This window comes from Camelus ferus, chromosome 27 (assembly GCF_009834535.1).
Source record: "Camelus ferus isolate YT-003-E chromosome 27, BCGSAC_Cfer_1.0, whole genome shotgun sequence".
In the NCBI taxonomy this organism is placed as follows: Eukaryota; Metazoa; Chordata; class Mammalia; order Artiodactyla; family Camelidae; genus Camelus; species Camelus ferus.
In genome coordinates, this window is record NC_045722.1 from 9,307,474 (window position 1) to 9,330,393 (window position 22,920).

General features: G+C 42.6%; 1 protein-coding gene across 6 annotated transcripts in view; it reads right to left on the reverse strand.

The window, feature by feature from the left end:
* ADAMTSL3 (ADAMTS like 3) overlaps window positions 1-22,920 on the reverse strand; it is a 262,131-nt gene that overhangs the window by 33,839 nt on the left and 205,372 nt on the right. For 4 of the 6 annotated variants that reach the window (XM_032469126.1, XM_032469125.1, XM_032469127.1 and 1 more), the window contains exons 21-23: window positions 15,883-16,954; window positions 10,628-10,755; window positions 8,370-8,498 (exon numbers count right to left, since the gene is read on the reverse strand). In XM_032469126.1, the coding sequence (XP_032325017.1) occupies window positions 8,370-8,498; window positions 10,628-10,755; window positions 15,883-16,954 (1,329 nt within the window). Of the gene's footprint in view, window positions 1-7,236; window positions 7,293-8,369; window positions 8,499-8,537; window positions 9,339-10,627; window positions 10,756-15,882; window positions 16,955-22,920 lie in introns of those variants that run through there. The other 2 variants (XM_032469130.1, XM_032469131.1) reach the window with 2 other exon arrangements.

Genomic DNA, 22,920 nt, shown 5'->3' on the forward strand with positions numbered 1-22,920 from the left:
CTATGTGCCCTACCCTGGGGACAGCTATGTCCCAGGTCCTCAATTAAGGACACATCCATTGCTAAATGCCAGATATGCCTGCTTCCCTTTGGATACATCAGAGGCATAGAAACTTAATTTAATATCTGGAGTGACCGGCCCCACAATCCAACCAATGACCACTGCCACAATTTCACCGAGCTCACCTACGGCTTTCTGCAATTTCCTTCTCCTGCAGCTTGCCACCCGTACTGCAGGCAGAGAATGCTCTTCCTAAAACACAGATTGGCTCACACCATTACTCTACTTCAAATATTTCTTGTCTCCCCGCCTCCAGTAAAAGGAAGTTCAAGGGTTTTAGCATGACATTTAAAGCCCTTCACAATCTGGTCCCCACGTAGATTTCCAAACCCACCTCTTACCACTCTCCCTCACACCCTCAGCTTTCAGGCACATGGATCTGCTCATGGTTTTGCAAATAAGCCAGGGGCTCTCACGTTCCTATGCTTCTGCCTACATGCTCTTTCTTTTGCATACACGCTGTTTCAACAAAAATGGCCTTCCTTTTTTGTTCCAAGTGGCCTGGTTGTAGTGTCATCTCTTCTGTTCACCTTCTCTGATCCTTTGGGAGCCTCAATTAGTCTCTCCCCTATGTGTCTTCATAAACACTTTTTTTTTGCATTTGCTATATCACAGTTTCCTCGTCTATACAGCTGCAGAAACCAGATCTTACTCATCTCTGTGTACTCAGGAGCCAGCTGAGGCTTAGCAGATGTTTAGTGAAGGCTTGCTGAGTGGATGGAAAGATGGACGGAATTTCCCACTGTCTATGATTGATTGTTTGACTGAATATAGGGTTAAGAGAGGAGGATGGGGGGGACATTTCTGTCTCATAGGCAGAAGTTGGAAAAACAAGGGAGGTGGATAGGCTTTTTGTGGAAGAAGAAGTTTTAAATGTACTTTAAAAAATATTAGCTATTTCAAGGATTGTATATGGTATAAAAAAGAGATAAACAGTATAGAAGAGTATCTGTTTCAAAAACTACAGATGAAGGAAAAGAAGTCAGCTTTAATTTAGAATATGGTCAAAAGCATCAGAATGTTCAGTTCGTAAAACAAGAGCAGGCAGACAATCCTCAAGTCTTCTTTTGAAGTATTCTGAAAATTACATGCAAAACTTTGTGGGTAAATGTATTTCTCTGGAGAGAGAAGGTTTTCTTTGGTGGGGGGGATGGTCAAAGGGATTTGTGTCTTAAAGATGTTAAATCACTACCATTACCACACTATATAATGTAAACCAACAGCTGACGGAGGAAAATAATTGTCAGAGAGATGAGGCGATGTTCAGGAATTTAAGCATGTAATCTTGCTGCGCCACAAAAATTTTCTCAAAATCCTCCCCTGTGAGGGAAACTATTGAAACCAGTAATGAAAGCTAATAACTTAGTTAGACGTCAGCAGAACTCTAGGTATATTTCACAGCATTTGAACCCTAAAAAAAAATCCTCCAATTAAGAAAATACTTTTAAATTCATGTAATATGTTTCTTCTGAAGTTGACCACCATCTCTCGGATAGGAAAGGCTTCCCTTCCCGCTCTGCATCTCAGGGAGTACCAAGCACCCTGCTTAGACCTGGGGAGACCCTTAACTCCCCCGTCTGCCTGTACTCACACTACGTGCAGTTCATTTTGTACCTTTACCTGCTTATTTTCTCCATCTTCTTCTAAAAATGGGGGGCTAAAAGTGACAGGGGTGTAGGGCTTAAGTTTATACCCGCCAGTAAGTTTACACTTTGTAAAAGGTGATTAGCTTTATTTGCTTTAATTCCTGTTTAAGCAATAAAGCTTTACAGTCAGAGCTCAAGTTCCACCCCTGAACTTCCCTTCCTTCTTTTCTCTCCCAGGAGTACCGACCATCCTGACACCGGTCTGTGTCTTCCCCATGGATGTTTGTGTATCTCCTCCATACACAGTCATAAATAATACATGATTGTGCTGCAGGTTTTTAAACTTTCAATGCTATTATACTGTGAGCATTATGGCTACGATTTTAATGAGATATAATTTAAATACTGTAAAATTCACCCTCTTACAGTTTTCGATTCAGTGATTTTTTTAGTGTATTCATAAGGTTGTGCAGTCATCACTACACATCTAATTCCAGGACATTTTCATCACCCAAAAGGAAACCTGTGCCTATTAGTCATGGCTCTCCATTCTCCTCTACTTTCCTCTCCTCTCAGCCACTGGAAGCCTCTAATCTGTCTCTATGGAGTTGCCTATTCTAGACATTTCATGGAAATGTAATCACCCACTTTGTGATCTTTTGTGTCTGGCTTTTTTCACTTACCATCATTTTTCAAGATTCATCCATGTTTTAGCATGTATCAATATTTCATTACTTTTTATGACCGAATACAATTCCATTGTATAGATACACTACATTTTGTTTATCCATCCATTAGTTGATGGATATTTAAGTTGTTTCCACCTTTTGGCTATTATGGGTAAGGATGCTAGGAGCATTCAGGTATAGGTTTTTGTGTGGACATATGTTTTCATTTCTCCTGGGTATATACCTAGCAGTGGAAATGTTGGGTCATATGTTTAATTTCTGGGAAATTGCAAACTGTTTTCCATAGCAGCTGCATGATTTTAAATTCCCATCAGCAATGCATGAGGTTTCCAATTTCTCCATATTCTCATCAACACTTTTATTATCTTTTTGATTAGAGCCATCCTAGTGTGTGGAGTGGCACCTCATTGTAGTTATGATTAATGTCTCCATGATGACTAATGATGTTGAGAATCTTTTCATGTGCTAACTGGTCGTTTGTGTCTTTTTTTGAGAAACGTCTACTCAGATCATTTGTCCAAGTTACATTGGGTTATTTGTCTTCTTCTTGCTGAGTTACAAGAGTCCTTAAATTCTGGGTACTTTCTTATGAAATATATGATTTGCAGATCTTTTCACTCATTCTGTGGATTCTCTTTTCATTTTCTTGACAGTGTCCTTTGCAGCACAAAAGTTTTTAAGTTTGAAGAAGCCCAATTTAACCTGTTTATTTCGTTGCTTGTACCTTTGGTGTAATAGCTAAGAAATTATTGCCTAATTCAAAGTGACAAAGACTATGGCTGTTTTCTCCTGAGAGTTTCATACTGTTAGTTTTTACAGTTGGGTCTTTAATTCATTTTGAGTTAATGTTTGTATATCGTATAAGGTAGGGGTTCAACTTCATTCTTTTGCAAGTGGATATCCAGTAGTATCAACACGATTTATTGAAAAGATTATGTTTTCCCAACTGAATGTTCTTAAAACCCTTTTGAAAGGATTATGTTTTGAAGATTTATTCATGTTGACACCTGTAGCTCTAATTTATTCATTTTACAACTAGATAGCATTCAGCAAGTGAATGTTACCATGTGTCCTTTCTCCTGCTGACAGAGATTTAGTTTGTTTCCTTTGATTCTTTAGTCTTTTCTTTCTCTTGTAATCAATCTCTCTCCTCCCACTGCCACCCCTCTACACACATAAACACACATACACTATTACAAAGGTTCAATTCACACTCTAGTAACCATTGCCTTGCTACAAGGCTATATCTGCAAGTGGAATTTCTGGTTTTAAGCATCTTTGACTTGGTCATATTTTAGTAAATTGTTCTCTAATGTAATTCTTCAAACATACACTCCAATCAGCACTGCATGAGATTCTGTTTCTCCACATTCTTGCCAACACTTGATAGTTGGAAAATCAAACTCTGTAAGTTTTGCCAGCCTAATAGTTATGAAATGGAAACTCACTTCTATTTTAATTTTTTAATTAGTAGGATAAGAAAATTTTCATATGCTTATTAGGATTCTACTTTCTAAGAACTGCCTGTTCATATCCTTGGCTATTTTTGTTTTCATTTGTTATTTACATTGATTCGCAGAAGCTAGTTATATATCTTAGATACTGTATAACAAATATTTTCTCCCATAGTGTGGCTTGACTTTTAAATTTGTTGATAGTGTCTTGCAGGGGTCAGGATTTTTAAATTGTAACATAGAAAATTTATCTATTTTTTAAATAACAGCTTATTGAAATATAATTCACATACATAAAATTCACCCTTTGACGGTGTACAATTCAGCAGTTCTAATATATTCAGAGTTGTGCAACCATTAGCACCACCTAGCAGACCTTCTATTTTATACCTTGTGCTTTTTGTACCTTCTCCATCCTCAAATCATAAAGATATTACTTATATTTCATGATAAATGTGTTATGCTTTTCATATTTTAGGCATTTAAACCAGTTAGAATTTATTTTGGTAGAGTTTTCTTTTTATACCTATTTATCAAAACCAATTATCTTATTACCATTGCTTAATAGTATATCCTTCATTGATTTTTAATTGTACTGCTATTAAATACTTTGTTCATGGATGCCTAAATCTGCTGTGGGCAATATATTCCATTCATTTGTCTACATATTTGCCAATGCCATGTTGTTGTAATTACTCTAGCTTGATAATAAGTCTTTAGAGCTGACAGAGCAAATGTGAACGAACTACCTTGTTGTTCTTCAAGAATGTTTGGGCTGTTCTTGGTCCCTTGCTCGTCCATTTTAATTATAGGATCAGTTTGTTAAGTTCCAGCAATCCTGTAGGGGTTTCTTTTCTAAAAATAATTGGAATCACACTGAATTTAGAGATCTGAAACTTTGTATATTTTCTTGGATTTTTCAATGCAGATAATTATATTGTCTGTAAATAGAACTTTTTCTAAACATCACATTTCATTTTCCTTTTAAAATATTTTTATCTTACTGCACTGGCTAGTGCCTTTAACACAGTATTGAACAGATGCAGTGATAAAGGTATCTTTACCTTATCTCTGACCTTAATGGGAAGGTTTTAAAGTCTAACCATTAAAGTGAGTATGATGCTTGCCAAGAGTTTCTCAGAGGCTAAAGTGGAGCCCAGCTTTGGAGCAGAGACTCAGATCAGCTGCACCTCTAAAGAGCTTAAGGAATAAGAAAAGCAAGCGACACAATACACACATACAAGCAAATCAGAGGATAAATCATGTTCTTACCAAGCATTAACATAAGAAAAAAAATGTGCAGCTATCGACCTTTACTGGTCATTTTCCTCCAGTGAGCTCTCCTTTCTTACCAGAAGGTGGCAGAGAGGGTGCAGCTTAAACCCTCCCCCACTCCTCACATTTTTAGAGGAAAATTTTTTTTAAAGAGTAAGACAAATAACTCTTGCAACTTGGAATTTTAACCCTTATAAATACAGACTTTCAGGTTCTATTATTTGATATCATTATTAGAAATACCATCTAAGAGTGACTAGAGAACTCACTACTGATATCCACACCACATGGGTGAAATACAGCACACTTGGCTATAACCAAGAACGATGAATCTGTCTAAAATACATTTACAGGTAAGCTCACTATATCATTAGTAGAAACCATTTTAAGGACAACTGAGAAATAAAAGAAAAGTGTATACATGCCACTGACTGACAAGTCATCTCAACTTGCAGTATGAAAGTGTAACTTTGTAAAGCAGTATTCAAGTCTGTAATGTTACAATGCCCTCGTCCAGCCAGCGATAACAGGTGATAACCAAGTCCCGCCTTCCACTCATAGAGCAGCTTTCCTACTGTCGAGATGAGAGTAGGATGGACACATGACTCACCTAGGGTCAGATACCAGCTAATGACAGACCTGTCTGTCAAACCCAAGTCTTCCAGCTCTTCGTCAACCTCACCATCTGTCTTTAAAAAGATGAATCTCCATAAACAGCTAAGTTAGCTACAGCTTCTGCTCATAAGAAAACACAGTTAAGTTCCCTGCAGGCGTATTGAAAATGGCACAAAACTCAAAAGGAGGTGTTTATTTTGAGAAGGAAAGGACTCCTGATGAGTTTCTGGGGTGTAGTCCACAGGGGAGGATTGCCAGGTCAAGACCAAATGGGCCCAATCCTACTCAGAGCTGAACTGGGAGGAGGGAGGGGCAGGGGCATGCTCCCAGAGGCGTGCTTCCAACTCTGAGCTTCATCAAGGGAGCACAGCCCAGGGCAGAGGGGGCCGCAGGAGTCAGGGAGTCAGGGAGCGGTCAGAGACAGCCCACATGGCGACTGGGCCTGCCCGGAGAATAAACTGAGACAAGTTTAATGGTCTTAGCCAGAGGCTTCACTCACAAAAACTGTTTCCACTGAATCCAGTCCCTGACTTACAAGAGCAAATAATACCCCACGATCTTTTCAATGGCTCGTCCCCTAGAAAGCCTAATTGTAAACTGGTGTGGAAGTAAGAAATTAGGAAGTAATGTTAAAAGTCGAGGTTTCTCTTAATAGAAGTCAGATCTATTTTGCAGAATCCTCTGCAGGTGTAGGGCAGAAGGAACTCTAGACATTTGTGGCTTGGCAACCTAGGAGTTCCGTTCTGCTTTTCGCCTTGCTGCGGCCAGAGAATGCCGGCCCTTCTGTATGGGTAGGTGTGTTTTGCCAGAAAACTCACATATTTGTGGGTGGAGTCAGTTGGGAGGCTGGAGGGATTTTTCAAAAGTCTGTGTAGGCCAAGGGACTTCCAAGGGGTGAAAAATAATACCTTGGGAGTTAGCAAATTTCCACTGTTTGTGGAGCCGACAGTGCAACTCTGGAAACATGGCAAGTAACTGACCATTACCAGGGAGGGAGAGCCTGAGACTGGATGGCTGTGTCCTAGGATCCTGTCATGACATGCACCTTCACGGTGGTACCCAGAACCGCAAGAAGGGCTTCTCCAGTCGTCCTGGGCTCTCCAGCCTCGGCAAGATTCAGCTTAAGTGGCTGCAACTCCAGGTACCCCATTAGAACGTGGAAACAAGGGAAATACACTTCTCCCAGAGAATTAAATCAATGCACAGTAAGTGACAGGCATACACAAAGTCACCTTAAAATAGGAGATCGTAATCTTGAGGCATTCACAAGTCTCTGAGAAACCAGTCAAAGCTATTCACATAACTTGTTTATCCAGTCATCTGTCAGTGGACATTGAGGTTGCTTCCATGTCTTGGCTATTGTAAATAGTGCTGCTGTGAACATTATGGTGTATGCATCTTTTTGAATTAAAGTTCCTTCTGGATATATTCCCAGGAGTGGGATTGCTGGATCATATGGTAAGTCTATTTTTATATAAAGGAATACTACTTAGCCATAAAAAATAATAAAATAATGCCATTTGCAGCAACATGGATGGACATGGAGATTGCATTCTAAGTGAAGTAAGCCAAAAAGAGAAAGAAAAATACCATATATCACGCATTTGTGGAATCTAAAAAAAAAAAAAAAAAAGACAAATGAACTTATTTACAAAACAGAAACAGAGTCACAGACATAGAAAACAAACTTACAGTCACCAGAGAGGGAATAGAGTAGGAAGGGATAAATTGGGAGTTTGAGATTTGCAGATACTAAGAACTATACATAAAATAGATGAACAGCAAGTTTATACTGTATAGAAAAAGGAACTATATTCAATATCTTGTAGTAATCGATAATGAAAAAGAATATGAAAATGAATATGTTTGTATATGTATGACTGAACTATTATACTGTACACCAGAAATTGACACAACATCGTAAACTGACTATACTTCAATTAAAAAAAAAAAGCTATTCACACAGGCCCCTGGCCCCAGTAAAACATACATGTGTGCAGCACAGAACATTGATCTTAGTTTGTGGATGTCTGGGCCCAGGTTAAGACTTAAGAATCCATGGCTTAAAGAGGCAGAATGGCCCTAGATTAAGACAAAGTCAGACCGAAAATGTTACTTCTATTAAAGAAAGGATGAGTCAGTTGGAAAGATTTATCTGCTGTTGTAAACAAAGCAGAGAGAGCCACTGAGGCACAGACTGGTGATGTTCACCCCAGGACAGTCCAGGATAGAGAGTCTAGCCACAGGACCTTGACGTTCTCACTGTCCAACCTGGCCTTGCACAGCACAGTCTTGGTCTAGTTGGAGGATGCAGCTCATGATTTCCAGCAGACCCCCTTGCTCTGACTCCATGCTTACCAAGCAATCCCCTGCTGGAAGTTGGTGCAGATCTGCCCAGAGGGACAGTGTGTTCTGGTCCTGCCAATAGGAACATGACAGCATATAGGGCAGGGCCTGGACACTGCCCTCACAGTCCTCAGGGGGATGAGTAAACTGCATTCTGCTTTTCACATTGGTCTCATAAGCTGCTGTAAACCCACCTTTGAGAGACAGACCCACTGTCAGGGTGCTGGAAAACCAGATTCTCAAGCCTGTAGGGCTGTCTAACTAAGATGCCAAAATACCAGCTGGTGTCTCCTGGCCGCACTGGAATGGCCTTGTGCCCTCTCACTGGAAATGACCACACTCACCTTTTACAGGACATTGGATTGTCACACTTGCTCGCAGGGGTGCCTCCACGATGCCTCCAATCACGACAGAGAGATGATTGTGCTTCGGTCTGGTGATATTTCTTTCAATAGACAAGATGACAGGCGCCTCTTAATTCAAAGGGAGCAGGAAACTATGTTAGGTTCAGGCTTTTGCTCTTGGCAAACTGTGCTGCACCTGGTAAACTTTGCTGAGCTCTCTGAGAGCAGGAGCAGACTCCTGGCTCTCTCTGTATCCCTTGCGGTGCCCCAGGGGGACCTGCACATCCACAGCCCAGGGGTGCTCAGTGGATGGATGGACAGATGGATCCATTCGAAGAGATATCTACAAAGATGCATTGCAACAACCATATGCAGACATGAGGATATTTTGGCTTTATAACCAAAACTGAGGATAAAGTCCTCTTTCATAATTTGCAAAAGAAGGAACTCAGAAGTTCATAAGAAACAAAGAAGGTATGGCAGGGCAGGCACAATGTCTCTGCCATGCAGCTGTGGATGAGCTACAGCAGGATCAAAACACACCAGGGTTTGGGACCACCTGCCTCTTTTTCTGGAAGGAAAATTTGAAACAAACCTGCATAAAACTTGCATGGAAAAAAATAATAAAAACAAGGTTGCAAAAAATCAGGATCTGATACAGACTTTTATTTTCCTGGATTTTAAAACTATGTGCTTTCACCAGATTCATTCATGAACTGACTCAGGAAATGAGTCTGAGTTGGACAATGGGAAGACAAAGTTGGAAAACAGCCATTCTTGACCTCAAGCTACTCACAGACTGGTGGGAGCCACTATTACCATACAGGGCGATGGGTGTCGAGACAGAGAAAGGTGCTGGTTGACCAGGGGTCTCTCAGTAGCATGCAGGGGGTCAGGGAAGGCAACACTCCTCTACTGTAGAACTATTGCCATGGTTGGTTCCCTCTTCTACCATTAGCATGTGAGCTCCTGGAGGGAGAGGTCACATTTCCTTAACCTGTTTTATCACCCATGCATCACACATGAAAGAACAACATTTTAAGCTAGCTGTTTGGTAATCATGTATCCTGGAGAAGAGAATTCAGGAACGATTACACTTAGGTGACTAAATGTTCCGTTCTCTCCTGGAGTGCCTGGGGTACTGAACCGCTAACCTGAGAATGGAAAAGATAGGAACTCTTGGGCTGGGAAAGGGCCGGAGTTGTCACATGTCCTCTGGCCTCTGAGGACCTTGCACCAGCTTTCTGTTGAATCTGGATTGTTCTGACGTGGACTTAAGGGGAGACTTGTGAGCTACAAGAGAGACTTCTATTCCTCCCAGGAATTCCAGAACCTTGGAACTGATGTTTTTGGAAAGGAGTGGATCCTTATAGGAGCGAAAAATCCAAGAGGATGAAGGCACAGAAAATCAAGGCTGAAGACTCCACCTTGGGAACTCAGTCAGAAGAGGGACTTAGCATCAAGCTATACAGATTCAAGGAGCTTTCAAAATCAACTGGTCCAACCTCCTCAATTTAAAGAAGTGATTTACTGGCCATAAAGCTCAATGCTTAGTCATCTATCTAAATGCTGGATTGCAATCCCTGATACTGTCCCTCACCTCATCTTGGTTTACTTGAGCCACAGACACCAGAACCCACAGAGCAGACAGTTAGAGGATAACTCTCTTATTTTTAATCCCAGAACATGAGCTTGCCACAAGGAAGTATTGTTTACAACTTTGCCACCTAAAAATACTCCGTCATAATAAAAGCACACTTTAATATTAAAATGACTTTGTCTACCTCCTAGGACAATTCACACTAACTTAGAGTGACAACTTCCTGGAAGTGTTTCTAAGGATTGGTGGCTATGCCATTGGGAGGTATAGAGCAAACTTTAAAGGATACTTAACGTCTTTCATTGGCTGGTGGCACTTTAAAAAAGAAAAATCCATACCATTAACACTGCCAGTTAAACCCCGTCTCATTAATTCCCAGTTCTTAGAAAGTGAACTCTAGAGTAGTTGTTTTCAAAGTGTGGTCCTCAGGCCAGCAGCACTGGCACAATGTGGGAACATGTTAAAAAGGCACATTCTCAGACTCTATCCCAAACCTGCTGCATCAGAACCTCTGGGAACGGGTCTAGGGAATCTGCATTTTCACAAAGCCCCCAGGGGATTCTCTGGCACGCTGAAGTGTGAAAACTGCTGCTCCTGAGTTTAATGTTAAACACAAAAACAAAGACCAAGCATTCCAGATTTCAACAAGAGGCATTACCTGCATACAGCACGGGAGAACTTTCCGCATCTGAACCGTGATGATTGGCTACAGAACAGCCATATATTCCTTGTTCTTTCTTCGTGGGTTTCTGTATCTGCATTTCCCCCATTCCATCCAAAACGACTCTATAGAACAGTTAGAAAGAGGATGCATTCATGTAACGCATTTAACCCCTCTAGAACGACAGCAACTCACAGAGAAAGAAGACGGCAAGCATGATTGACCTGGGGCCAGCAAGGATCCCAGAAGATGATCTTGTCAAGCTTCCTGCCTATATGCAGGAAACTCCGGAGACTGGAGGGTGGAAAAGTCTCTCTTCTTGGCTTACACTCGTTGTAATGGTAGAGCTGGACTGTGCTTGGAGATGGTCTTCCCATCTCACTTTGCGTGAGAACAGACTTTTCTGGATGGATTCAATGCTTAACCCACCATATTTTAAAAAAAGACAAATGAGCAAACGTTAGTTTGCTGAATGTTAAGCCCTCTTTTTCTCCCCAAATCCTTCCTAACAAACTGCAGATGTTGGATTTTCAGTTCAGATGTTCACAGTGGATGGGAGTGGACCTTTAGTCACTGCTGCCTGGCGGTGGTCACTGTCTCACGATCACTGCGTGAAGAAGTCAGTGGAGGTAACAGAGCCGAAGCTGCAATGTATTGGATTTTGACTGCACGGTTAAGAATCAGGGCTAAACGGTGTGAGCTCCTTATGGTTTCCCATTTTTCGATCTTCATAAACACCTGCATGTAAATGCCACTTTGAGAATCAGAGTTGGTCAGGTGCATCCTTACAGATGAGATGATTATTCAGGGAATGGGAGAGAGGGCTTGTTCTGCTTTAATTTTAATTTTTTTCTTAATGATTTGAAACTGCTTCTAGCGTGTCTAGACTAGTGGTCCATAAACTACTTTTTTCCCTGCCTCTTCCCACTTTACAGATCTTAGCTAATACGGACTGTTCTGGCGACTAAATATTGTATGTTTTTTCGTGAATCGAACTGGGCCACTTCATTTCCTGTCATTTCACGTGGGTCACTCGCCTTATGCTCCAGCCATAATGAACCTCAGAGTTTCCAGAACATTCTGTGATCTTTCATCACCCTGAGCTGTAGCGTACGTTGTTCCCTTTATTTGGAGGGCTCTTCCCCATGTCTGGCCAACTCCGACTTACCCACTGAGTCCTGGGGCAAATGTAATTTCCCCTGTAAAGCCTTCCCCAATGCTCCCAGAGTTATCTTCTGCCCCCTCTGGGCTCTTTCCGCTCTGGTTCACATGTTCACTTAATGAAATATCTTTTTCTTCTCACTCGATTGTGATCTTTTCAGGAGCAGGGACCAAATCTTATTCACAGCTGTACATTTTGAATGCTTAGTACAGTTCCTTTTATATAGCAAATTTTTAAAAACACTTAATGACTAAATCTGTGAATGATCAGAACAGAATAACGGTCGAGAGTAAATGTACCACGAGGATGCAAGCTCCCCAGCAACACACAGATGAAATATACAAAGGTGGGTGGAACTCAAAACAGCCTAATTGCCCAGAACAAAAACAGGAATGTGGCAGACTTAGTTATTACTAGGGCCAGACTTTCTCTGTCAAATCCCTATTAAGGAAGAGTTAAGAACAAAAGTGTAACTCATAACTAGACTTGAAAAATGTTTATACACTAAAATGTTTTCTTAAATTATTTCACATATATGATTCCTTTGTTTTGTTGGCCTCACTTTAACAGCACAGTGAGAAATCACTGAATCAAGGAATAGTTGAGCACACATGAACCTTCCTGCCTGGTGGAGCCACCCAGTATCTAGCCTGAATCAGTCTGCAGGTTGGAGAACCAGCAGGTAGAGTTCTTTAAGGAATCCGATCTTGGCCCCTGCTGCACAACCTTATTCTTAGCCTGAAGGGATAACAAAGCTGATCTTTCCATAGGCATCATCCCCAGTGAATCCACCCACAGCCTTCCCTTCCTCGCTGGGATATCTTACTCAGCTGGCATCCAAACATACTCCACGCCTACACTGTTCCCTCTTATCTGAGAGAGGCTTTCAGAAACGTAATTCCATTTCTGAATTATTTCATTTGAAAAGATCTATGAGATTCAGAAAAATACATCTAAAGGCGAGAACCTTTGCTACATAAAGAAAATGAAACATAAGTTGAAAAAACTAATCAGGTAAGTTTGAGAAAAAAATGGAAATACAAATAGTTCTTTTAAAATTCTCTTAAGAATTAAAAACAAAAACTTTTATGAGCCATATTGGATGTCTTTGATATTAAATGGTTGATCCTTAAAGTGTACAGAAACACATTTGAGTGGAAGGCATCATGTGAAAACCTCTTTATAGGATCTCCAGGAGACTCAGCCTCAGAAGCTAATGTTAATTCCATCTGAACAAGTCAAACTATTTACAATAAACGCAACTGAACAAACATTGACTTAAACTGACCCTGCTCTGCTTCCTCCCTGTAGCACTTTATGCCACCGGTCAACTGATCAACCTTCTCAGCCTCTGTTTCTTGGTAAGTTTCTGAAGTGAACTTGTTGGGGTGTCCTCAAAGGGTGGTCCAAGGAGCCCAGGGGTCCATGAGGTCAAAACTATTTTCATAATAATAAGTACTAAGCCACGATTTTCCTTTTTCACTGTGTTGACATTTGCACTGGTAGTAAAAGCAGTGGTGGGTAAACTGCTGGCACCTGGACGGGGACCAAGGCCATGGCACCAAAGGGTACCAGGAGTCACTGTATTCTTCGTGCCACCACACATTTGCAGTAAAAACAAAAATGCCAGATTCCCTTAAGAATGTTCTTAATGAAGCAGTAGAACGTATTCATTTTACTAAATCTCAGCTCTTGGGTGTATGTTTTTAACACTCTGTATGACAAACCAGGAAGTAGGCACAGAGCACTTGCGCCACGTGCCGAAGGATGCTGGTGCGATGGTGTGACCTGCTGGCGGAACCAGCTGCTTTCTCCATGGAATCCCATTTCTGCCTGAAAGAACAACTGGCAGACACACCATGATTATTCGTATTAGGGTATTTGGAAGCTGTTTTTCTCATGGACAAAAATGAGCTGGCCAATTCAAGGAAAACAATGGACAATATTTGTTGCAGATGATAAAAATTCAAGCTTTCAAGTGAAGATCAGAATTTGGAAAATAGGTAACCGATGTGACTTTGATTGCTTCCCTAAACTCAAAGACTTCTCTGAAAAGCTGGGTAGTAATATTAAAGAATATACATATTTTTTATATTATATAATGAAATGTGTCAATATTTTGAAGATGTATAATTCAGTGAGCCAATATTTCCCCAAAGATCAATGTATGATGTTTAAAATCTTGTGTAGTTAAAAGATGAATTCAAAGTGCAGGATAAACCAATAGATTTCATTGTAACTGAGTACCAAAATCTCATTAGTATAGTTTTGGATTCCACATTCCAACTAACCTTTAAGAAACTACCCCTTGTCTAGTTTTAGGGTAGGACTAAAGAAGAATAGCCATAATTACCTGGAAAGGCTGTGAAAATTTTCCTTCTCCTTCCAACTGACATATCTGTATGAAGCCAAGTTTTCTCCATAAACTTCAATTAAAACAACATATCACAACAAATGAAGTGTAGAAGCATTAGGAGAATCCAGCTGTATTTTATTAAGCCAGACATTAAAGAAATTTGCAAAGATGTAAAATAATGCCACTATCAGTAATTTTTTTAAATACTGCTTTTCAAAAATTATGTTATTTATGTGAACAAGAATTGGGCTTATTATTGTTATTTCTAAAAGGATTAATAAACAGGTATTTTAAATGTTTCACAGTTTCAATTTCTAACACGGTAAACATCAACAGATATAACTCACATTAACAAAAGCACTTTGGCGGGTAGGGTGTAGCTCAAAGTGGTAGCGTGCATGCTTAGCATGCACAAGGTCCTAGGTTCAATCCCCAGTACCTCCTCTAGTAAAATAAGTAAATAAATAAATACAACCCCAATCACCTCCCCACCCACCCAAAAAAAAGCACTTTGGGCTTCTCATTTTTTTTTTTTTTTTAAGTTTAAAGGAGTCCTAACACCAAAAGAGTTGAGAACTGCTAAGCTAGTTGATACGGAAAGTTTTTTCCACTTTTATAACTTCATTACACTCTTGAGTTCAGAGTTCCAGGCAAAAAAAATTTTTTAATTAAATTTGTTCTGTCTTTTCATTCTAAGACATAACCTAATAATTTATTATTAAAAATTGAATTTTACCTAGATTTCATGTTTCACATATTAAGTGATGCACAAAAGACATACTAAAAATAAAACCTGCATTTTAAAATCACTTTATGGTTTGTGGAACAGTTTAACATCTGATGTTTTGTTAGTGTCTTTTAACAATCCCTAGAGGCAGATAAGGTGCCCCTTGAGCTCTTAAATGCAAATTGAAAGAAAGCCAAATGTCCACAGTCCTATGTGTACAAACAAGATCTGGAGGCAGTAAAGACACAAAAGTGAATTAGTATTTCTGTTATCCCCTGTTGTTTTATGTAAAATGGATGAAACGTAGCATTTTTGCACCGTCACAGATGGAGATCACAATAAAATCATGTGTGACTTAACATTGTGTTTCGAAAATCTCAAAAAAATTTGGTCCTTATCATTTTATTTTTGGATTTCATGACATAAAAAACTACATGATATAGAAATTGTTTTTGTTGTGATCTTCAAACACTGCTGGCAGTGTTCAGGAGATATGATCCCTGGTTCTGACTGGCCATGAATTAGTCATGAGATTCTGTTTCTCAACTACCTCATCAGAAATGTGTTAACCCCTGCCTTGCCAAACTCACGGGGCTGCTGTGAGTTCAAATGAGATACCACATCTCCCAGACATGGAAGGGCACTGTAAATGCTGATTTGCAGTTCCTACGTAATGTAGGGTTACTACAGGTATGCTTACTTTTTTAACGGCCTCATACTGATTTTATTTGCAAAGGTTAAGTGCCCTGCAAAGAGCAAGTCTATATATGCTTAAACTCAGTCTCATAGCATCTTGCATTACATCTGCATGATAGTGATTGGGACAGTATGATTCATTGTTAGAATTCCAATGCATATGTGAAAAACATACCCTAACATTTTTGAGGTTCTTTCTTAAAAAGTCCTGTTGGAAAGGAGAAGGAATTTGAAAATATTTTCAAGAAAACTGGAATAACCATTAAGAAGGTATGACAGAGGACAGAGTGAACACTGGATTCTTTACTTACTTTTCTGAGGGTTGTAGCAATGCCCCATCCTTGGTCCATGTATATGTGGCCTCACTGGGGGTAACAAGCTCACACAGTATATTGATGACCTCCGTCCTTTTTGTAACGTAGACTGTGTTTCCAATCCTTGCATTTATTGTTTTATTAAAGGAAATCAAGGTGGGCTGGCTTGGTCTCAGAAGAACAGGTCCCTTTGGCTTGAACGTCAGCTTGCCTGCCTTTTTCACCTTCGCGCTCTGGAGGACGCTTCCTGATCCCCCCCTCAGCTGAGCCGCGGGAGGCACCGCTTCGGGCAGGCGCCCCCACTGCACGTGTGCCGGCTGCGCCTTAGCTAACTCGGCCACCAGCTGATATATCACCTGGGACGCCAGGTCATCGCTGACCTCGCCGGTTTCCATGAGCTGACTCATGTTTCTTATCAGCTCATCGAACTGGGCGGTATCCATGCTATAGGCTCCCTGCTTAACTGCTGCTTCAAACTGCTTATTCTTAAGCTCCCAGGAGTCGGTGTTCCCCGCAGAAGGGCCGCAGTGGCCCAACAGAGCTCTCAAGAGAGGCTGGCTATGAATGTGGTCGTCGTCCAGGTAAAGCTCATTTTTGTTACTCCACATTTGCCTCATTTTATGCCACGTGGCTCCCAAATTATTGGCTTCGTTGGGGTCCCTCCCAGGATACCCCCTCACGTGCTCTCTGAGGGCCGGCGGCGCGATGAGCCGGTTGTCAGTGCCAATGAGCTTGAGGATGACCGTCTCGTGGGCAGAGCCCGCGACGCAGCGGTACGTGCCGATGTCGGGGGCCGCGAGGCTGTGGATTTTCAGTGAGCCTGACTTGGTGATGCCGAGTCGTTTGGAGTTCTGCAGACAATGGCCGTCTTTCTCCCACTGGATCAGCGACTTCTGGAAGCGTCGCACCGGGCACTTAATAATCACCGATGTGTTGGGCAGCAAATAGGCTCTGCTACCGACGGTCAGGTTAATGCGTTTCTCCTCCCTCGTCTGAATGTAGACTCTCTGGACACCGAGGATCTGAGGACCCTGATCGCCAAGCCTTGTCCTCACCTCTGGTTTCGTTTCTGTGGGGGAAAAAAGAAAGAAAAGAAAACAAAGAGCAACATCTCAATAATGAAAACTTTTTGACAGTCATCTTCCAAGGCTGACACAAGTCAACAAATGGATCTTTTTTTTTCCTTTTTATTTATTTGTTTATTTTTTATTGATTTACAATGTTGTGTTAGTTTCTGGTGTACAACATAGTGATGCAGTCATATATATATATATATTCCTTTTCGTATTTTTATTTATCTTATTTTTAAAAATTGTTCTCCCCCTTTTAAAATATTTGAGAACTAAAACCAAAATAGTGATATACATCCATAGATTGGGGTAAATTTCACAACTACCTAGTATTTTGGCAGCAGAGAATGCAGGTTGGAATGAATTGCCTGAAAACATGTACATTATTTTATAAAGCCTGGTTGGGGGAGGCATGGTTACATGGTTAAATGTTTCCATCAACAAGATGTCCAGTGTGTTGGGCCACCACCATCAGGCAGGGAGGCCCCTGAGAACCTGGTATGGCTTGGCCATGGGTACACAATCTGAAGGAGAAAGTGAGAGTGGGCAGGTGAGTGAAAGCATGGGAAGGATCTGAAAAGGAGGATGAGGCTGGCCAACTGCAGCAGGTCAGTTAAACTAGCATGGGGGCCTGAAGAAACAGGAGCTCAAGAAAGAAGAAAAGGCAGAACAGGTATTTTGAAGCCAGACGAGTCTGAGTTTGAATCTTCCCACTGCCACTTGGACAAGTCATTTACTCTCTCTGAGCCTCAGTTTTCTCACCTATAAAGTGGGGGTAATGTTAGCACCTTCACCAGAGGAACATGACGGTTAGGCTGGAGCATTTACATCAAGTACACAGCACAGCAGCAGGCACACCTAAGCCCTCACATACAACTGCTGTCGGCTGACAAAGGCAGGTCCAGCCAGCAGGCCACAGGGCCATCTGAGGGGGTCAGAGACGGGCTGACTCTTACTTGTTCCAGGGCACTGGCTCCAGCGAATGGATGAATGGATACTCCTCAGATCCCATCCCCCAGGAGGAGTATTTCTCTCCCTCGGTTCACCTGCGGGAAGGTCTCAAGGTGTCCTGGCATGACTCTGCTGTGAGTAAGGGGCATGATGTGGGCAGAAGGCTGATTCCTCTTTGAAGATGTACTTAGGTCCATGGGCAGATGGTGGTGGGTGGGCTGGAGGGCCTGGAGCCACCAGGGAGTGATGGAAGAGAGACTGGACTCCCATGAAGGCATTGTGGAATCCAGGTCATGAGACGAGGGGCCTCAGCACCTTGGAGGATCCCAGTTATGACCCCTCCTGGTTGCAGCGCTGACAGGGATATGTTGGGAGAAGAACCAGATTAAGACTCCCCTTAGATGGACTTCTCAGGCCCTAGGCACTAGCTCCCGTGTGTTTACTGGTACCCTGGTTTGCCGGGACAACTCCTGGACTCCTCTTGGGTGGTCTGTGATTCCTTTAGGGTCTGGCTGCCTGCTGGGGTGTTGTGGTGCCAGTAGGTTCAGGAAAATAATGGGGGTGGATGCATAATTTCTATGGTAGAGGATGTTCTAGGTGAGGGACATGCGTAATGAGTTTGCATGCAAGTTCCATAGCAATGCAGTTGGCAGGCCGGGCCCCTTGTTTAGGGTTCTGCCCGTGGATGCTCCCCTCAGCTCATCTCCAAGTGGAGCTGGATGACCAGCCATGGATACACGTCTCCCTGTTGGGATCTAGATTCTCCGCAGAGGAGGTCAAGCTCACCTCCGCCAGTCATGGCACATAGATTATCTTTTGGTTGGCAGCATAGAATTTTGAACTTACTGCTGTTCAACAGTGATCACAAGCAGGAAGAGGATTCCTGCTAAATCGACGGTTCATCCATTACTATAGGCAGAGATGCTGCCCCAAATACTAAATCTGTGCGGCAGGGGCACAGTCAGCCAGAACAGACAGATGTCCACTGGAGCACCAGACCAGGGGCTTCTAACACTGGTGCTCCCTCTCCCAACATTGTTAGATGATGGGGAGGTCAGATGGCTCCTGGCAGAAGGGTCCAAGCAGCTGGGAGACAGTCATGGGGTTCTGACAGAGGCTATTTACTAACCCTTTGGGAAGTATTTCCATACTTAAACAACCAGTAGAGACAAACTGGTTATGTAGAGTTTCAATATCAACTCTGACCGTAGGCAGTGGCTCTCAAATGTTGCTGCCATTATCATCATCATCATCATCATTATTATTAAAATCTCAATGTCCTGGATCCCACCTCCAGAAATTCTGTCTTATGGGGAACAGCCTGGTTATCAGAATTTAAAAGCTCTCCAGGCGACTGAAAGGTACAGCAAAGACGGAGCCCCAGGGCATCTCATCGTCTTAACTCAAAGGCAGTCTGATGGGATGCTACCAGGAAAGAGGGAAGGGAAAGTAAGGAACGGCATCTGTGTTTCTGTGCGAATCCTGCCGAAGTCTTTGCAACCTGAGGCGTCCTCAGTAACAAGGATGCAGGAGGATCTCTTTGTGGTCTTACCATCAGGAATCCTTATACTTTCCTCTGAGTAATGAGTCTGCTTCCTATCCAATGAACACTGAACTGTGTCACCGACCAGGTTGCCTTTTTCAAGATGGTTGTCACGTTATCAAGTCTCCTTCTGGCCTCTGGGCCAGCCTGCCCTACCCAGCCAAGCTCAGCTCTGGTGCCTGGGGCTGTTTACAGCAATTTCCTCTGCTCTTCGCTTGCTCATGTCCTGCCTTAAGTCCAGGCATACCCTGGCCATGACTCTCAGTCTTGCTGCCAAGCCAGGTTTCTGCCCCGAGCCATCTGCGCTGGATGTTTGCACTTGGTCTCGCCAGCGTTTGACTCCTGCCACTCCTGAATGGGCTCTGGCTGCAAATCAGCCTCTAGGGCTTTCCATGACCCTGCTGGAACCCTGGCCCCTCAGAGTCCAGCCCTGCAAGAGGGGGCTTGGCCGGCGCTGAGTCCCGCTCGTTCCACCAGCATGGAAGACCCCTGGGAGCTCTATCGAGAACCTGGGCAGCTTTGTTCGCGTTCTCTTGAGGCTTCTCTGAGGGCGGCAGCACAGCTAGCTGAGAGGCGGCTGCGAGGGATGCTGCGGGTGGACTCGCTAAGCGAGCTGTGAAGCCCCCCGAAGCCCCGTGGAAGACTGTACAGTAAACATCTCACCAGCCTTAAAGAATATTCTCCACACTTGGTTCTCAGGCGCTTTTCAACCAAGGGTCATCTAGCTTCTGCTCACAGCATCCCACTAAAAGCTCTCAGGGAAAGGCCACCAACAGTCCCCTAGTGACAAACACAATGCCCCTCTTCAGTATTCTTACATGACCCTTCTAGGACATCTGGCATCCTTCATCACCCAGTTCATGGAGAAATCTCTCCTCCCCACCTTTTTTGTTTTAACGCTTCTTCTGGATTCCAACCACTGTTCATTGCCAGCGTGCTGCTGGCTGTGGCTATGCCTCAGGGGTCTGTGCATGGTCACTTCCTCTGTTTCTCTTCTTGCTGAAAGCTTTTCCCTGGATGAACCTAGAGTTGTAACTAACAAAGTTAGGTTGATGCCTCCCAAGTTGGTCTGTCTAACCTAGACCTCTCGGGAGCTCCAGACCTAACTGTTCACTGCTTACTAGAAATCTCTCCCTGGTACTTCAGTTTTAAAATACTACCATCTGAACACATTATCTCTGCCTCCCCATCTCATCCCAATGATTCTCCTCCTCCGATATGCCCTAAGTTAATGGCTTCATCTTCTACCAATTTCCTCAAGGCAGAAACCAGTCACCTTGATTCCTCCCTGTCCAGTGGTATGCTGGCCCTACTGCTCACTGACTCACAGATTGGATTAGTATCCACTTCCTACTCTGCACTCAATGATGTCACATTGGTACCCGGAAGCGAGCCGTGATGGGATTGTTTACACCACAGAAATCAGCAAAGGTAACAAATGTCAGCAGCCTCCCCGTCCTCCACACCCTCTTGCCCCAGAGCCGGTTGTTAAGCATTTGCAAGCACACCATTGTCCCTTTAGCTCCCAACTCTAGCCCGGCATCGTGTACTTAGATGGGATATCTGAAACACTGTTAGAATTCATCCTGACTGCCTCCATCCTCACACTCTCTCACCTAGATATTGCCATATTCCCTTAACTAGACCCCCTGCCTGCACTCTCATAGTCTTCCAGTATATCTATATAGTTGTCCGAGTAAATAAACCAAAATAAAATCTGACCATGTCACTTCCTTCTTGGATAAAATCTAAACTCCTTAGTATGGAGTTCAAGATCCTCTACAGCTAACCTCTCAAGCTTTCTCCTTCATCATAACCCATCTTCAACTTCTGCTCTAATCCTGTGGAACTGCTTGCAATCTTCCCAAACATACCACCCCACCTGACATCCCCCACCTCTGTCTACACTGCTCTCTTTTCCCAGGTTCTCCTGTATCCCATGTGGGTCTGATGAATGGACACTTATCTTTCAGAACTCTGTCCAAAGGTTCCTCCTTTACGAAACTTTTCCTGACCTCCCCCAGGGGCATCGCGCACTTCTGCATTCTATTAGGACATCCTTGGCACTTTACTCTTCTTATTTATTTACATATGTCTCTCTCCCGCTGGACTGTGAGTTCTTAGAGACAAGGAAATGAATATTTTTCATTTTGTATCATAACATCTAAATCACAGTAGCACTCGAATGATTGCTGGAAAGAATTAATAAAGAAATGCTATCATCTGACACTGAAAACAATATACGCCTGGGCAGAAAGATGATCCCTGTCCTTAGGGCACAGCATAGGGCCTGGTACATAGTAAACTCTTACTGTTTATAGAATGACTAACTGAAAGAATGACTGAGCAAGAGAAAAAATAACATGTATGTTGCTGGATGCTGCGGGAGGTGATACAAGCCCAAGAGGGGTGCTGGCCAGATGGCCCTGCACTTGGCTGGGTTTCCAAGGGACATAGATATGTCATGTGGGGTGGGGGGTGGGTATTACTAGGAGCTGAGAAAGCTTAGAGGAAGAGTGGAAGCCAGGAAGGCTGAATGCTGTTGTAAAGTCCAAGGTGTGACCAGGACCAGGGAGAGCTGCAGAAGCAGACCCTCGGCTGGAACAAGGAGGGAGACAGAGTTGGAAAGAAGGGAGTGGGTTCGAGATAACCCCGGGGAGGGGATCAATCATATAGGTCTTGCCTGGGTGCCTCTCCTCCCTCAGCCATTTTGATGTCAGTCCTTGGGTGAAAAATAAGAATTCTTTCCCTACACTTGGGAACCCTTAAAACCAGGAGTCATAATTTTAAAAAAATCTAAAATCAAACACTACATTCCTGTTATCCTTTCTTTTCTTCAGATGCCTGATTAGAAACCCAGACAGGTAGACTTTTAACAGCAGTTTGAGGAGGATCCAAGTCTGCCATGTTTGAAAAGTAGGCCTTTGGGTTAAAACTCATTATGAAAGCACGTTGGGGGCCCAAACGGAAAAAATGTCCAGAGCTACTGTGTTCCTACTCCATATAAGATCATACCCTAATCGGCCAGAAGCCACAACACACATTAGTCTGTTATATTTTATCCTCTTTTAAAGCTACAATAAGAATTAGAGGAAGGAGGTAATGACATTAAAAATAACTAATATTTTTGAGGCTAAAGTATGTGCCTGGCACTATTTCTAAGTACTTTCTAGGCATTAATTCTCAGAACAATTCTATTAGGTAGGTATAATTGCTACTCCCATCTTACACATGAAAAAACTGAGACTCTCAGAGATTAAACACCTGCCCAATGTCACACGATGAGATACTGGAAGAAATGAGATTTGAACTCAGGTGAACTGGCTTAACCACAACGTCATATTACCTTTCAGAGATTAAGCGCAACTGAGAAAGATTACTGGTTTGTACTGGTCCTTCAAGAATGAGAAGAATGTCTGTTGCTAGATATGGTGCAGTGAAGAATTCAAGCAAGGGTAAAAGCCAGTGGTG